Consider the following 12,484-nt stretch of genomic DNA (forward strand, 5'->3'; position numbering starts at 1 on the left):
AAGGAAAATCATAGGCCCATCCCACTCATGAGCTAGATGCAAAAATCCTAAACAAAATATCAGCAATCAAAATTTAATAACGGATAAAATAGTAATATATTATGACCAAGTAGGGTCCATTGCAGAAATACACGGTTGCTTTTACATTAAGAAAACTAAGTGTAGCAATTTACCATATTTAACTGAATTAAAGGAGAAAAGGCTTATTTGAGCCTTTCAGTAGATGCAGGGGAAGAGAATTCAATAAAATTAAAATGTGATGCCTAATTGAAAGAAGGAGTACAATTAACCTGTTATAGAATACCTATAAGAATCTATGGCAAACGTTATTCATGCTGGGTCACTTCAGTCATGTCCAATTCTTTGCAACCCCATGGACTGTAACCTGCCAGGCTCCTTTGTCCTTGCAATTCTCCAGGCAAGAATACTGGAGTGGGTTGCCATGCCCTCTTCCTCCTCCTTGCCATGCCTTCCCTACTTAGGGATCATGCCTCCTGAATTAGCAGGCAGGTTCTTTACCACTAGCACCACCTGGGTGCTTAGTGGTAAAATATTGAGATACTTAAGAAAAAAAAGCAGTGTGTCCACTCTTACCATTTCTATTTAGCATTGTACTGGAGCTTCCTGGTCAGTGGAATGAGGTGGGGAAGATGAACAAATAATGTTTGGAAAGAAAAGTGTCCAGTGTGGCTCCTGGGGGAATAGCTTGTGCTCCTGGGGGAATGTTTGTACCATTTACCGAGATGAGAAGACCTGTTGAGAGGACACAGTTGGGGACACACAAGAGGAAGTCATCCAGCTTCCCTGGAAGACCGCCAGGCATGGAGCCAGGATACTTCAGCTCTGCTCCTAGCTCTTCTGCTAATCCTGCTTGAGCCACTTTCCTCCAGGACCTGAGTTCTTCCATCTGTAAAATAGGTGGATGTAGACAGATGGATTCATGGTGGGCTGCAGTGGCCAGATCTGGTGGGAAAACAGAAAAACAGGTGAACAGGTGGTGGCCCCACTCTCCAGGAGCGCAGGTTTCTGTATACAGACTGTCCGGTAGGAGGAAGCACCCGTTGGGGATGGGTCAGGAGTCTGACTGCATCATCTTGACTGTGTGCCTTGCAGAGGGACCGTCCCCTCTCTGCTTTGCTAAGGGGTGTTCATTGTTACTCTCACTGGTGCTGAAAAGCCTGTTCTGCAGTTGTATGACATTGACCTGCAACAACCTGCCCTTTTGATGTTTTAGAGCTTCAACAGCCAGAACGAGAGCAACGAAGACTATGAGATCCCCCCAATAACACCTCCCAACCTACCTGAGCCATCCCTCCTGCACCTGGGGGACCACGAAGCCGGCTGCCACTCCCTGTGCCACGGCCTCGCGCCCAACGGACTGCTCCCTGCCTACTCCTACCAGGCCATGGACCTCCCAGCCATCATGGTGTCCAACATGCTGGCCCAGGACAGCCACCTGCTCTCGGGCCAGCTGCCCACGGTGAGTCCCTGTCACCCGCCACGGCTCCTGCTAGGTTACAGCAGGGAAGGGAGTCGAGAGGGAGCAGAATGCCAGTGCCTTGAGGAGGACCCTCTGCTCAGGTGCAGGGTCTGGGCTCTGTCGGTTACTTGCATGGGGGTCCACAGAATATGGGGGGTGGGCATGGAGGGAAGTTTATGTCATGCTACTTGCTTCTGAAGCTCTGTTTATAATATCTTGGTATCATTTGTTTTATTATTATTTTTAATAGTATAGTCTCACCTTTTAAAGGCTTTACTGAAGGAGAATTCCCTGGTGGTCCAGTGGTTAGAACTCTATGCTTCCACTGCAGGGGATCTGGGTCCAGTTCCTGGTTGGGGGACCAAGATCCTACAAGCTACCTGGCAAGGTCAAAAAAAAGGCTTTATTGAAATTGAAATATTGTTCACCTACTATGCAATTCACCTATTTAAAGTATACGGTTCAGTAGCTTTTAGAATATTCACAGAGCTGTGTGACCATCAACACAAGCTATTTTAGAACCTTTTCATCACCCCACAAAGAAACTTTATACCCCTTAGTCATCATTCCCAACCCCACCCCCATCTGTAGCCCTCGGCAACTATTAATCTACTTTCTGTCTCTATATAGTTGCCTCTTCCGCAAATTTCATATAAGTGGAATCATATTATTTTAAAAATATTGTGTCTTGTTTCAGCTGGCAGGGAAGAAGGTGTGATGACTGACTTAGAGTTTTGAGGATAGGAGGGACTTTGGCAGGCAGACCAGCGCAGGAAAGGACCTTCCAGGCTGAGGGAACAGCATGTACAAAAGCAAGAAGCAGGAGGCTCATGTCGTGCTCAGGCGTGGCATGTGGGTCATTCTTACTGGGCTGGAGAGAAAGAAAATGGAGTTGCATAGGAAGAGAGGATGTGCAAGAATCAGTAGGACTTGGATCGTAAAGATCCTGAATCCCATGCTGGGCAAGGTGTGATTTTTCAGCATTTGAACAATGAAGACCTATAGAAAGTCAGTAGAGAATTCTTTTGTATAATGGGGAAAATCTCCTTAAGGGAATTCTAGTACTTCTTCTGAATGACTGGGGTATATGTTTCTTTTTGCTTTTTCCTTTGCAGTTAATATTATATTGATAGTAACACCTCTTAACTTCATTCTTAAGTGACAAGAATAAAATTCAAAGAAGCTGATGCAGGAAAAAAAAGACTGAAATATCTAGGTATTGAGGGCTGGACAGAGGGTTTCAGGCATGGCTGGATCCAGGAACTCCAGCAATATCATTAGTATCATCCACACAGCAGGCATGACGGCTATAGGCAGCCAGCATCTTCTCTGATGTCTCTGGCAGGTGGTAGTTTGAGTCTTCCAAGGAGGACCATGACAGCATGTGTGGACCAACCACTGTATCTAGGAGGAAAACAGTCCTTGATTTTGTCAGAAACACACCTGTGGGAGGGCAGGAGGGACCGCTAAATTGATTTCTGTAAGAATCACATGATGTTGGATGGATCATGTTTATCCCTACCAAGGCTGTTCAGAGGTCACAGCCAAATTTGTGGCCCAGTTTTATCAGATGTCTGAGACCTTCATTTATATTGTTTATCATCTAACAATCTTGACTATATTCTATTTATTTATTGTTTACTCTTATTACCACCAAATCTCTTTGCTTAAAAATAAAAAGAAAAACAACCTGGCATACTCTATGTATTTTCAAGAGCCACATCACTTTTATTTTTGTGAAGCTAGGTGAGACATAGAAGGGAAGATGAGAGAGAGGGAGGGCAGGAGGAAGCCAACTCAAGGCCCACATTTTCTACTGTTCACTAAAGTGCTCAGTGGAAATTGCTGCTCCATTTCTTGAGAAACAAGCCCATCAATAATGCAGATCGTCCACTTCCCCTTCTCTCTCGGAGACCTGCATATTCCACAATGTGTGGTTTTAATTCCAATTTGTTATAATGCTTTTGCCTTAACTGCTTGCCCAGCTAATTTCCTAGCAAAAACTTTACGACTCCAGACGGTCCCAATTCGGGATTTGTGGTAACCCAGGTGAGGGCAGGGCCCGACTGACATCTCTGTCGTGTGCCCTGGGGAGGCCCATGGATGCAGGGGTGCGTCTGCCTGGGGTTCTGGGTCACAGTGTCACTGGCCTGGGATGCTAGTCTTCAGCGGACACAGTGCGGACACAGGCTCTGACATCCCACAGACGGTTAACCCCAGCCCCAGCTCCTGAGCTTCAGTCCTCTTTTCTTGCAGTGACAGGTATCTGAGATAATGTATGTAAGGTCTCAGCAAATGTCTAGCAGAGAGTAAACAATCAGGGAATATTTGCTATTGTCATTATTAGTCATAAAAATGAGTTCCCACTGTAACCAGTGGTAGTGTTTTCCCATAAGGCTCACTTACCTAAAGGAATAGGCTCTAGATACTCACAGGTAACTTGGTAGGGTCACCTGGTTATAAGAGCTCTGATCATTACAAAGGAGATTATCTGTTTATCAGAGATGACCCCCTGATCCCTTCGCCTAGGAAATGCCTTTGTTGGGCTTAGTCCAGATAGGCACTTTGCAGTCATTTTCCAGATTCCTTTAAAACTAGTGCATGTTTAAGATGCTTCACAAATTCAGATTGCTTTAATTCTTCCATTAGTGAGAGTTATCAACGGTTCACTGGGTTTTCTATTCCCTCGTTATGAAATGAAAAGTAAGCCAAACTATCTTACCCAGAGGAAGGCTGCCAGGCCGAGTGGGAAACCAATTAAGAACATGTCCATCCATTGGGACCATATGCTAAAAAGACAGTTGTTTTAAAAAAAGTGTCTTTAAGAAAATACTTCTATTTATCTACTTTCGGTTGTGGTGGGTCTTCCTTGCTGCGCAGGCTTTTCGCTAGTTGCATCGAGCGGTGGCTACTGTCTCGTTGTGGTGCACAGGCTTCTCATGGCTTCTCAGGCTTCTCTTGCCGCAGAGCACTGGCTCTGGAGTGTGGGCTCAGAAGTTGTGGTACTCGGGTTTAGTTGCGCTGTAGCATGTGAGATCTTCCCAGACTAGGGATTGAGTCTGTGTCTCCTGCATTGGCATCAGAGGTAAAGAACCCACCTGCCAATTGCAGGAGATGCTAGAGACACAGTTTGGATCCCTGGGTCAGGAAGATCCCCTGGAGTAGGAAATGGCAACCCACTCCAGTATTCTTGCCCAAAATATCCCATAGACAGAGGAGCCTGGTGGGCTACAGTCCATGGGATCGCAAAGAGTCGGACACAACTGAGCAGTCACACATTTGCATGCACACTCCTCCATTGGCAGTCAGATTCATTACCACTGAGCCACCGGGGAAGCCCAACAATTGTTTTAAATTTGTCTGAGCTGAAGCTTGAAGGTGTGTGTGTGTGCGTGTGAGTGTGTGTGGACATGCATGCTATGTGGGTAATGCTGGAGTTTGTGTCAGACCCCCGAGATGTGAAGCACCATGCAGGGAGCTTTACACACATTGTCTCACATAACACTTCCGAGTTCCAAGTGAGGCAGGAACAACTGCAATAAGGAAATGGAGACTTAGAGCAGGTAGGTGGTTGTTAGTTTCCTGCAGCTGCTGTAACAATTGTCACAAACTGTGGCTTGAAAACAACAGAAATTTATGCTCTCACAGCTCTAGAAGATGGAGGTCCAAAATCGGTATCATTGGACTAAGAAACCTGTCGGGAGGGGTGACCTTCCTCCGGGGTCTCTGGGAAAGAATCTATCTCGTGCTTCTCCAGCTTCCTGTGTTCGCTGGCTGTCCTTGGCTTGTGGCTACATCACTCCAGTCTCTGTCTGTCATCACATCGCCTTCTCTTCTGTCAGTGAAATCTCCCTCTGCCTTTCTTATAAGGGTGCTTAGGGACTTACAACATATAGGGTTAATCCAGGATCATCTCCCTATCCCAAGAGCCTTAACTTTTAATCACATCTGCAAAGACTCTTTTTTTTCCCCAAATACAGAACCATTTACAGGTTCCAGGGATTAGAATCTGATATCGTAAAGGGGCTATTTTGGGGCTTAACCACAGTGATCAGTCTTGATTAAGAGCCAACTAGGTACCAGACCTTGTTCTGAACTCTGGACCTACAAGATGTCCTTGAGGAACAACTAGTACAGGTAGAGAGACAGGTGAGGAGCCCACTTCTGAACATGTAGTAAATCCTCTGATGGAATCAGTGCATGTTGCTCTATGCAGCTAGAAGAGGCACCCTGCCAACTAAGAGTTTACATGCTGCAACAAAGATCCCACGTGCTGCATTGAAGACATGATGCAGCGTAATTAATTAATTAAAATCACAAAGAGGAGGCACCTGGCTCAGATGTGAGGTTATTGCTTCCTAGGGGAAGTGATAACCTGATCCTGGTATTAATAATTTATGTGCTTTATGAATGAATGAGTATAACATAGTTATTCAGTCCCCAAACCAAGATTCATCCCCAGCTCTGTCCCCTACCACGTACTCTCAGCTTTTAGCAGCTGCCCAAGGGGTGAAGCAGCTTGGCTACAGGGCCACCGGGGGCACAGAGAATGGCCCAAGGACCAGGTGACCTCTGCTTAGGCCGCGATGTGTCAAGGAAGTGGTCCCTGGAGCAGTGGCATTTGACACCGAGGCATTTGACAGTCCTCTCATTAACACCAGGCCCTCTTGGCTCTGATGCCAGAGGTCACCAGCTCCTTTTGGTCCCCTGCCCAGCCCACGTGGTCTCCCAGCTTGTGTGGGAGTTGGTTCTTTGGTTTTAAAGGTGTGGCTGCTGGCAGGAGGCCTGTACAATATTGGCTTCAGGCTCCTTTTACAAAATTAAATATGCTTAAGGCTTCTCCCTCGACTTCAGCATCTTAACTGATTAAACATTCATTTCCAAGACAAAAAGAGTCAATTTAGTATGAAAGATATATTTTGCCAGTTTAATTTAAAGCGCTGCACCTCCATCTGACCCCTATTTTCATAACTCAATAATTTTATCCTGTGTTGATTGTCTCATTTTGAGAGAGATATTGTGTGTATAAATCAGTTTCTAAAATACCCAAAGAAACTAGAAGAGTGGAATTTATTAAACAGCCTCTGTTAAGTCTGAAATAATTTATTTTGGAGTCGTCCTTGGGAAATGTTTGAGCTCACCATCCTGGCTTACCCAGGGGAGGAATTATCCTGGGAAGGGACAAAGCTTGATGTTCCTAGATAAGTTCTCAGGGAAACTGCTCCTTTTTCAAGACCAGAGAAACTCCTTGGAGAGCCTTGAGCAGGTGGAGACGGGCCATGATGGGAAGTGAGTTCTGGCAAAATCAGCCACGGGTTCTGGTGGCAATATGGGGTCTCCCTAAGATGAGCCCTAATCATTGGGCCATCCTCTGGGTCACTGGAACTTTGTGGTCCAGCCGTGGCTTCAGTTAGCACAAGAGTGGCACATAGTCATCATTCAAACGTTCTCCTCTAGCACTGACTCTTATTTACTGCTTTCTCTGGGGATTTGAGTAAGTAACTTCTCTCCCAGCCTTAGTTTTCTTTCCCATCAATAGGATGGAGACTGGAATTCTAGATCTGGTGAACTCACATATAGGAAGATGGGAGTGATTGCTTTGTCAGCTATGATACACTAAAGAAGTATCTGGGTTTGAGGTTGGATAGACTTCTGCGACCAGGACCACCACACATGCCACTGGCCTGGGGGACTCAGGGCTCATCAGCGTAGATTCACATCCTGAGTGCTGGACGGGTAGCTTTACACTCTTTGTGTTCCGAGTCCCTGTCCCAAAGCATCTTGCCAAGACTGGACCTTCTCCCTCCACAGAGAGGGCTGGGGGCGTACAAGTGAAGGATCTTTCCTGGCTAGAATCCTAGGGTAGGCTGAGGGAGAGAGCTGAGCAATTTCGTAGTTGTACTTCACCCCCTTGCCGTAGAGATGGTTCCCACGAGACAGCTTGCAGCCCTGGCTTAGGTTCCAGAGCCTGAGGGCAGGGCTCAGAGCTTCGGGGCAGGATCTGTGTGTTGACCCAGGGAGGGGAGGTCCTTCATATCCATCTCCCCATCACCTTCCCCCTTCTCTTCCTGTTCTCACTCTTCCCCTCCAATCTCCTGTTCCTCCCCTCCTCCCATCCCTGACTTATTCGTCTTCCACCCAGAAGACTTGGTCTCCCTCTAAATGATTCTCACAAATTGAGATGCAGGAGATCCTCTCTGGAGTCTGAGATAAAGGGACCAAAGGCCCCCAACCTTTGATCCTCTGGACTTCTGAGCCGCAGGGCCAGTGGAGACCCATCACCCTGTCCATCCTATTAATTTTATTGATCTTAGCGCATAAATTGGTTTTTGTTTTGTTTTACCATTGTTATCAGTTAGTTTTTGCTGTGTAACAAAACTACCCCAACACTTAGTGGCTTAAACCCCGACACTTAGTAGCTTAAAGCAAACAATGAACTTTTGCTATTTCCTGTTCTTCTGTGGAACAGCAAGGTAGTTCTTTTGATCTGCACTGGCTTGGCTGGTTTCTGGGGTCAGCTTGCAGCTTGGTTGGAGCTGCATGGCCTTGGATGGTTTTGTTCACATCTTGGCAGTTGGCTGGGTCTGTGCAGGTGATGTGGCCACAGGTCTCTCTTCACATGGTGACCTGGGTTTGTGCACATGGTGATGGTGATAGGGCCCCTGAGAGCATCAAGAAAAAGAGGCTCCGACATGCAACCACTTTTCAAAACCTCTGCTTACATCACATTTTTTAATGTTCTTTTGGCCAGAGCAAGTCGTATGGCCAAGCCCAGAAATAGACCCCAAAGAGAGAAATGGCTGAGTAACATTGCAGAAAGGTATAGATGCAGCAAGGGCAGGAATTTGTGGTCATTTGTGTGTGTGTTATTTTCTTGATGTTTAATATTACCCAACAGTTCTAAGACCTTGTAGATAGATGGTAAAGAATCTGCCTGTATTGCAGGATACCTGGGTTTGATCCCTGAGCCGGGAAGATCCCCTGGAGAAGGGAATGGCAGCCCAACCCGCTCCAGTATTCTTGCCTGGAGAATTCCATGGACAGAGGACCCTTGCGGGTTATAGTCCTTGGGGTTGTAAAGAGTCAGACGTGACTGAGAGACTAATACACACACAAGTTCCCGTAAGACAAGTAACATTACCTCCATTTTACAGATGAAAAAAAAAACCTGAGGCATGGGGGAATTAACCCCTTGCTCTGAGTCACATGGTGGAGAGTAACAAATGGTAGAACTGGGTTTTGGACTTAGGTTGGCCTAACCCCAGAGCCCGTGCTCCTAAGTGCTGGATAATGTGTGTGTGTGTGTGTGACTCAGTTGTGTCTGACCCTTTGCAACCCTGTGGACTATAACCCTCAAGGCTCCCCTGTCCATGGAATTCTCCAGGCAAGAATATTGGAGTGGGTTTCCATTCCCTTCTCCAAGGGATCTTCCCGACCCAGGGATCGAACCAAGGTCTCCTGCATTGCAGGCAGATTCTTTACCATCTGAGCTACAAGGTCTTATGGGAACTTAAGGGAATTCAGTGATCAGATGTAGGCAAGTCCCCAGTGCCTGGCACACAGTGGGCGTTCAGTAAATGTAAGCCACTCTATTTGTTCATTTTACTGATAAGGTTTGGGTATCTATGTTTGTCCAGCCTGACCTGCCCAGGGTTGGCTTTGCTGGAGGTGTCATCAGGCTGACTCGCCAGTGCTTGCTGGTCCAAGAAGTGGGTGTTGGGGAAGGCAGATCAGAAGGTGGGGTGGCTGTGGGTGGGGAGTGGGCCCCAGCTGGGGGTGGACAGGGGATGGGCATGGTCATTAAACCAGGACCTCGGTCAAGGCTCAGAGCTTGAGAGCAACAGAAAAGTGACAGTTCTCCTGCTTTCCAAGAAAGTGAGAGACCCGAACTCAACTCTTCTTGGCTACATGACCTGGAGAAGGATCCATCTTCTGGTAAAAGCAGGGCATCCATCACCGACCTGATGGACCTGAGTTTGAGCAAACTCCAGGAGTTGGTGATGGACAGGGAAGCCTGGCATGCTGCAGCCCATGGGGTTGCAAAGAGTCAGATATGACTTGGTGACTGAACAACAACAAAGGCATCCATAAGGGCTTCTGTAGCTGAGCTTCTCCTGGCTGCCATGTTTTTGGCTAATTTCCCTCTGGGGAGTGGGAGTCGGGGTATTTATCTCCCAAATGGACCTCTGAGAATCCTACACAGGGTGGCGGTGGGCCAGAGGTCCAGAGGTTCCTTTTTATTCCACAGAGTCTGGATGAAACTCCCTCCCCCTGTTTTTTAGAGGCAGTAAGTGAAAGAAATATGTCTTTTTACATTTTATAAAACTCAGAAAAATGGCTTTAAACAGCTTTTGCTCTCCTGCTATAATTATTTATTTTCAAACACTCCTGCAGGGGACTGTTCCGTTTTCTTATCCTGCACTCCTTTTTCTCATAAATGAACCATCACTTCAATAAATCATTATGAAAACAGAGACTAACACCAGCTCTGAAAGGTTGAAAGATTTATGTAACACATTTATGTTTCCCATTTTCTCATTCTGGTACTCGGCTGCAAAAGCTAAGCTAATAAAAGCTGCTATTAATATTTCTTGTTGCCTAGCAACCCCAGAGCGGGAGTAATAGCTTCAGCTAGAAAAATAGATGACCGATAAGGAAAAATTCAATTCTTTTATTATCTCAGGGGGAAATGGCCTTTTACTGGAACATTATGATGTACGAGTGTGAAGTTGAACACAAAAGATTTTTTTGTGTGTTTGTTTTTCTATTTTTAATGAACATTATTTTACCTCCACTGACTCTTTCAGGGCACTTTTGTTTTCTTTTGCACTCTGCACCTCCCTCCATCCCTCATGCTTAATTTAGTAGCTATAGTAGTTAAGAACCTGTCGGCGTATTTTAGTTTAAAAGTGGGTTTTGCAAAGGTTTATAATGCAGTCATAAAAATTCAGTCCCTGTTAAAACTCAGGCCAGTGATAAGCCAACAACACACAGGCTGGTTCCCTGCAAACAGGCTCACGTTCTATTGAGAGATAAGACTTGTGGTTTTCTCTAAGAGAAAGGTCAGAAAAGAACAAAATGTGTTCTTTTCCGTGTCCCAGTTTTCTTTGGAACCCGGGGAAGCTGTTTCTTTTGAGAAGGGTTTGCTCTGAAGTTTAAGTCAGAAAAGATAGGGCTATTTATTGAGCGCCTGCTGTGTACAGGTGTAGTGCCACTGCCTTTTCCCAACAACCCTCCAAAGTAGGTACCACTATTATCCCCATTTTTCAGATCCAGAAACTGAGGCTTAGAGAAGTCAAGGAGTCAGCCCACGGTAGCATGATGCCATGATGTTCCACTCCTTGATGTTTTAGTATGGCATTTCTCAACTTAGCCCAACCAACATTGGTGGAGGGATATTTTCTGATGTGGAGGGCCATTCTGTGCATTGTAGGATGTCTAGCATCCCTGGCTTCCTTTCACTATTCCTGGCCTCTAGGAACAATCCTCAGTCAAAATAAAAATTTTAAAATAACTCCTCTCATTGCCAGATATTCCCTGGGAACAAATCACCCCTGATTGAGCACCACTGCATGCCATCCCCTCTACTTGGACTCCTCTTCCCCCTTGTCAACCTGGTGGTCTCCTATTCCTGCCTTAGGACCCGATTCAGAAGTCATTTTCTCTCGGAGGCTCTCTGGATCCTTTGAGCTGGATGTAGGGAGAGGCAGGTGAGGCATTTGCCTCCATCACAAGATTTAAGGGCATGTGCCAAAACTCAGGAATCAAGATAAGTCCTTTTTTCATGCAGCATTTTTAAAAAGCAGAATCGCCACCAAAAATATGATGAATCATGTATCAAAATTTTAAATAAAGGTGGTATCTGACTAAATTCCTGGAAATGTGGTTGTCCATTTAGATGCCTTCTGCACCACCAGCCTGGCACAGCCTGAAGGCTGGATCTGTGCTTTATGCTTTGCTTTGCACTAGCATCTAACAAAGGGCCTGGCTTGCAGATAACATTCAGTTTCTGTTTATTGATGAAATAACGGGAGAAGAGAGATTACTTGTCCAAGGTCACACAGTGAAAAGAAGGGAAGAGATGGAATTCTGACCCAAGTCTCTGCCTCGAAGCCCAGTGCCCTCTGCACCCTTCAGGCTGTGTATGGAGTGAATCAAGGTTGCCTGCAGTGTGGTATCTAAGTCACAGGGCCTTCAAAGATGCCCTGGGGTGCTCCCGGCCTGGGGGAGGGGGAAAGGGAACAGCAGCTGTGATTTCAGCTTGGTGTCCACTAGGCTCTGCCGGTGGCTGACTTATGCAGCCGCCAGCCTTGTGCCAGGCAAGAGGCAGCAACTCACTGACGCAGAGTTTCTCCTAGAACAGAACCGTGACGATGAGCCTCCTGGAGCACCATCAATGCTCCCGTGGCCATGGATTCTGTATCTTGGCCTTTGGAGGGCAAGGAATACTCCTCATTTGACCCCCATTTCCTCTAGGTGGGGCTTCCTCGGTGACTCAGATGGTAAAGAAACTGCCTGCAATGCAGGAGACCCAGGTTCAATCCCTGGGTCAGGAGGATCCCCTGGAAGAGGGCATGGCAACCCACTCCAGTACTCTTGCCTGGAGAACTCCTTAGACAGAGGAGCCTGGTGGGCTACAGCCCATGGGGTCGCAAAGAGTCAGACACGACTGAGCGACTAACACTTTCACTTTCCTCTAGGTGAGCTTTTTCTAAATGTGTGGACATTGTGCTTAGTCACTCAGTCGTGTCCGGCTCTTCGTGACTCCGTGGACTGTAGCCCGCCAGGCTCATCTGTAATCTGCTAACAGTTATTAAAACATGTATTATGTGCTTGACATCCACTTAAGCCCTTTATATTTACCTCATTTCGTCCTTCGTCCTGAGAAGGAGGTACTATTATTATTGCCATTTTGCAGATGAGAAAACAGAGGCACAGAGAGAAAAACCACTTGGCTACACAACCACCAGATGGTGGTGCCCAGATTTGAAACCCAGGTGCTGC

General features: G+C 46.4%; 1 protein-coding gene across 9 annotated transcripts in view; it reads left to right on the forward strand.

Moving 5' to 3' along the window:
• The window catches only part of TOX2 (TOX high mobility group box family member 2), a 150,448-nt gene that overhangs the window by 96,597 nt on the left and 41,367 nt on the right, over positions 1-12,484 (forward strand). For all 9 annotated transcript variants that reach the window (XM_043884582.1, XM_043884580.1, XM_043884583.1 and 6 more), the window contains one exon: positions 1,235-1,480. In XM_043884582.1, the coding sequence (XP_043740517.1) occupies positions 1,235-1,480 (246 nt within the window). The remainder of the gene's footprint in view (positions 1-1,234; positions 1,481-12,484) is intronic.

This window comes from Cervus elaphus, chromosome 23, assembly GCF_910594005.1.
Source record: "Cervus elaphus chromosome 23, mCerEla1.1, whole genome shotgun sequence".
In the NCBI taxonomy this organism is placed as follows: Eukaryota; Metazoa; Chordata; class Mammalia; order Artiodactyla; family Cervidae; genus Cervus; species Cervus elaphus.